A 4614-nucleotide genomic window follows, 5' to 3' on the forward strand; every position below is an offset into this window, starting at 1 on the left:
ACGGACTTTTAATGGTCCAAAACATCTCCGGGATGATTCCCGAGTTTAATTGATTTTATAAAAACTGACCAACTCTTGGTCTTATAACTTATATATCACGCTCTACTATAGCGTTTGTATTCTTATATAAAACACCTCCAGAATACTTCCGAGTTTTCATAAAATCATATTGACCGATCCTTGGTCTAAAATATACTCCTCATATATACAACGCTACTCTCTAGCGTTATCGATTGAAATTCGGTAATATTTATATACCAAAATCATTATCATATCGTATGATATTATATAACATAATTCGTAAAACATCGTAACTATAGCATCATGTATATATCGACATTATTTGAAAAGAAACACAACACAACAGTTTCAAAAAGGTAGGGTTTGAAAACTTGTTCGTTTTAACGAGGTTACGATTACGATCCGAGTTTCGTTTACGTCTTAAATCATTATACGATCATCAACAACCATCAAATAATCATCTCAACACTAACTCCTCTCAAGAACATCATGTTCTTGAGGCAACAATCATCAACCTTAAAACTAATTAACTAAACATCAAGATAATATGAAATTAATCATCAAAACCATACTTATATCCAAGATCCTTACTTTTCTTGAAACTTAAAACTTAAACAAAGTTTGGATGAATGTTTATACATTCCTTGAAGCTTGTTAATACTTAATAAAGTCCTAAGATCCTTGATGAAGCCTTGGTCTAGCTTTAGGAGCCTTAAACTTTCATGAAAAATCAAGAAAATAAGTGGGTGATTTTCGGAGTTACTATTCACCACCAATTTTGAGCAAGGATTTGACTATGCTATACTAATTCAATGGCCATGCAATTTTGAACGTAACTTGTATATGGTATGAGAAAGTTTTGGTTAAAATTTTGTGACTTTTGAATGAATAGATCATGAGATATGAATTTTTCTTCCCATGGTATTCTTGGAAATCAGCATTGGGTTTTTGGAGAGAGAGAGAAAATGCCTTGCTTACATCTTGGAAATATGGTGGAAATAGGCTTTTGTGACTTTAGAAAGTGTGTAGGACAAGATGCATCTCATTTTCAAATGATAGCCTTAACTAGGTGTCTCATTTATCAAAGCTTGCATGATAAGCTCCTTGAATTTATGTTTATCAAACTTTGTTATTTATTAATTTTTGTAACAAGCTTCCCAATTTATTACTTGTTAAATAAATTTATAAAATACTTAATTTCCTAGGTTATCACTTGATTTTGTCATCCTACATTTCGTTCACGTACGTTTAAATCAATTCCAGTAAATGCTACGTCAAAGAATTCCGCTAATCGTAAATCATTACCATTTCCAGTGCTCGTACTTGGTTATGAGTTATGAAATTATAATTCTCAAGATTTTCTGGGTCGTAGTATAATTCTCTTATTCCTCAATGGCTCGTAAAATAATATCATTTGGACTATTGGTTTCCTTCGAAAACTCACGATTCTTGCATATACTCATTTAGTACGTATAACCACAATATGAACTCAGAAACTTAAATTAAACACTCGTATATGGTGTGGTCGCAAAAGTTTTTAATAAACGGCAAGGTTACTATTCCTAAAGGTCTTTTACTGACATCAAAAATTTGGGTTCTTACAACATGACTAAGTGGGTGGAGGCTAAATCCATGCGAACCATCAATCAACAGAATTGCATCAAATTCATGGATTCAATTGTGATGAGGTTCGGAATCTCGGTGGTCTTGATCTCAGATAACGGAATACAGTTTGTTGGATCAGATTTTGAAGCATATCTGAAAGAGCTCGGCATCAAACATAAAAGAGAATCTGTGGCCCACCCCTACGGAAACGAACAGGTAGAGGTCATCAACAGGACCATACTCCGGGGTCTAAAGAAAATATTGGAGGAATCCAAGAAGACCTGGCCAGATGAGCTCCCGAAAGTCTTATGGTCTTACAGGACCACCCCCAGGCAGGAACCAGAGAGACTCCTTTTAAACTTGCTTATGGCACCGAGGAGTGGCTCCTAGTCGAAACCGGATCACCCTCCCACAGAGTTGTCAATTTCGACGAAGTCTCAAATATTGAAGGTCTTAAAACCAACATGGAGCTCTTTGATGAATTAAGAGACTGGGCATGGAAAAGATGGAAAGCTACAAGGAAAAAACGAAGCTCTATTTTGCAAAAAAAGCCAAAATCAGGGAATATGGAGTGGGGGATTTGGTACTCCGAGATACCGAAGCTTCAGACCCAACAAATCAAGGCAAACTTCAGCCCAACTGGGAAGGGCCTTAAAAATTAAAGAGGTGTTACGGCCCGAGACATAAAAGCTATGTTATCTCAATGATACCGAGGTCCCGAACACCTGGCATGGGGCACGGTTAAGGAAATTCTATCAATGATTGAAAGGTGCACATTCGAGGATCATTTCTATATTAGAACTATGATATCTTTATCTCCCAATCAAATGATTTAAAATTTGTTTCCATTCACCCCCAGAATGTAATCTCTTCCTTATTTCAATTTGAATGAAAAGCTTTATTTTGATCATCCCATAGCTTAGAACAGTTTTATTATATCGTTTTATTATCGCCATCATATGCACACCAAAATGCATGACTTAGATAAATTTGTTACTTAAAAAAATTTCTGAAAATTGAAAGTTTTACCCCAACCCGGGGCCAATATAAGGCACAACCATTGTGTACCTATAGAACTTATAAAGTTTGAAATTTTCACCCCAACCCGGGGTCAACGATAAGTCACAACCTATGTGCACTTAAGATATTTCTAAAAACAAAATTTTACCCCAACCCGGGGTCAAGAAAAAACACAACCAATGTGTACTTAGAAAAATTTCTTAAAATTGAAATTATTATCCCAGACTGGGGTAGACATAAGGCACAACCCATGTGTACTTAGAAAAATTTCCTAAAATCAAAATTACCCAGCTCGGGGTCAAAAAGTAAGTCACAAGACTTGATAAAAAAATTTAAAGTCGAAAATTTTGCAATTACAATGATGCAATGAAAGAGAAAAGCAATATAATGCAAACAAACAAAGCATGGAATAAACTAACACGAGGAAACCAACCCTGGGTAAAATCAAAGTACATTCAAACTAAATAAACAACCAAACGGCTTAGTTAAGAATTGCTTAAAACAATAAAGTCGAATTACAAGGCCCAAGGCCCAAAAAAATCAATTTTCTTCTGCTGGCTCGGGGGGAGAAGAAGGAGGTTGGTCCGGGTCATCCTGAGGAAGCGGCGGCTGCAACGCTAAGGGAGATTTGAGTGCAAGAGGACCAGTAGTAGATGGTCCAGCTCCGAACTCTCTGGCCAATATGGCGTTGGCTTTAATCTCTAACCGAGTCTCTTCCTCAATGTACTTCTCAAGGAAGACATCTATGGTTTCCCACAGGACAGTCCACAAGATATCGGGAAGCCACCCTCCAGCATATTTGGATCTTCTCTAAAGCTTTTTCATTCAACTCCTCAAAGTATGCTGGAGCTCCCCTGAAGTTAGCTAAGACTTCATCTACAGTTGGCCTCGCAACCAAATCCTCCCTCAGCTTTTGATTCTCATCCCTCATCTCCCAAAATGAAGCCTCAACACGATCCTCCCTCTCCCTGATCTCGTCCAAAAGCTTCTTGTGAGCTTCAGCCTTCCTCACATTGGCCTCTTTCAACTCCTTCACCTCCTGGGCCAAATTCTCCGCTTCGGTCTTGGGAACCTCCCCAACATCAGATTTTACTTTTAAAGTCCGGACGAGGCCACCAAACCAGCAATCCGGGAATTAGCCTGCCAAAAATTACGTGTAAAAAATCAAAAGTATAAACACGGAAAAAGACAAGTACAAAAGATAAGGCAAAGACTTACAACAATGACATCCTCCTGTAAGGAAACAAGAAAGTCCTCGAGGGGCACCCTCCGAAACTGCCTCATCTCAGCAGTTGTAGCATAATTGTCAAACAACTCCTTCCCATGAGTCTCCGGAGTGAGACTAGCCAAGAGGCCTTAAGTGTCTCTGGAGTATCTAGAGCCAACTCCGTAGCAGCTTTCTTAGGGGCCCGGCTCCCCGAACCATCAACATCTTCCTCCCCGGACCCCAAGGGAACATTCTTCCTCTTTCTAGGAGCCTTATCTTTCTCCTTCTCTTTCTCCTTCGCAGCCTCAGCCCGGGGTTCATTTATCATGATTATGGTCCTCCCCGGACGTGTTGGCGCGGTCTTCCCAGCCCTGGCACCAGCTCCACCATCCTCACCCTCTCCAACCTTCTTCTTCCCGGTATCTAGACTGTTCAAACTCCCAATCCTCCTACACCTAGCAGCCAAGTCCTTCAACTGTGTAGACATGTTGCTTGGATACGGGATCAACGTCGAAATACCTAAAATTTCAATAATTTAAACATTAGTCTCGGATTGAAGAAGACGAAAATAATGAAAACCAAAGAAAAAGCTAAGGGACTTACATCCAACAACATGCATATCTACGTTATCGTTAAAAGTGTCTCGGGTCCACTATGCTCTGAATTTCCACTGGACTGGAAATTTACCTGTTTTTAAATTAAACTTATGGATTGGCATAAACTCCAAATCCCCACCCCGGACAAATATAAACTCCCAGTGC

The 4614-nt window shown here is 38.9% G+C and overlaps 1 protein-coding gene across 1 annotated transcript; it reads left to right on the forward strand.

The window, feature by feature from the left end:
- Window positions 1-1626: 1626 nt before the first annotated feature.
- LOC141714892 (uncharacterized) lies at window positions 1627-2288 on the forward strand. Its single transcript, XM_074518388.1, has 2 exons — window positions 1627-1842; window positions 1947-2288. The coding sequence occupies exons 1-2, from the start codon at window positions 1627-1629 to the stop codon at window positions 2286-2288; spliced, it is 558 nt and encodes a 185-aa protein (XP_074374489.1).
- The last annotated feature ends 2326 nt before the right edge of the window (window positions 2289-4614 follow it).

This window comes from Apium graveolens, chromosome 3, assembly GCF_009905375.1.
Source record: "Apium graveolens cultivar Ventura chromosome 3, ASM990537v1, whole genome shotgun sequence".
NCBI classification, from domain to species: Eukaryota; Viridiplantae; Streptophyta; class Magnoliopsida; order Apiales; family Apiaceae; genus Apium; species Apium graveolens.

Excerpts from the sequence above, each read along its gene's own strand:
- LOC141714892 (XM_074518388.1), top strand. The coding sequence starts at position 1,627 with ATGACTAAGTGGGTGGAGGCTAAATCCATGCGAACCATCAATCAACAG. Across the intron at positions 1,843-1,946 it reads ACCCCTACGGAAACGAACAG|GACCACCCCCAGGCAGGAAC; the intron begins GTAGAGGTCATC and ends ATGGTCTTACAG.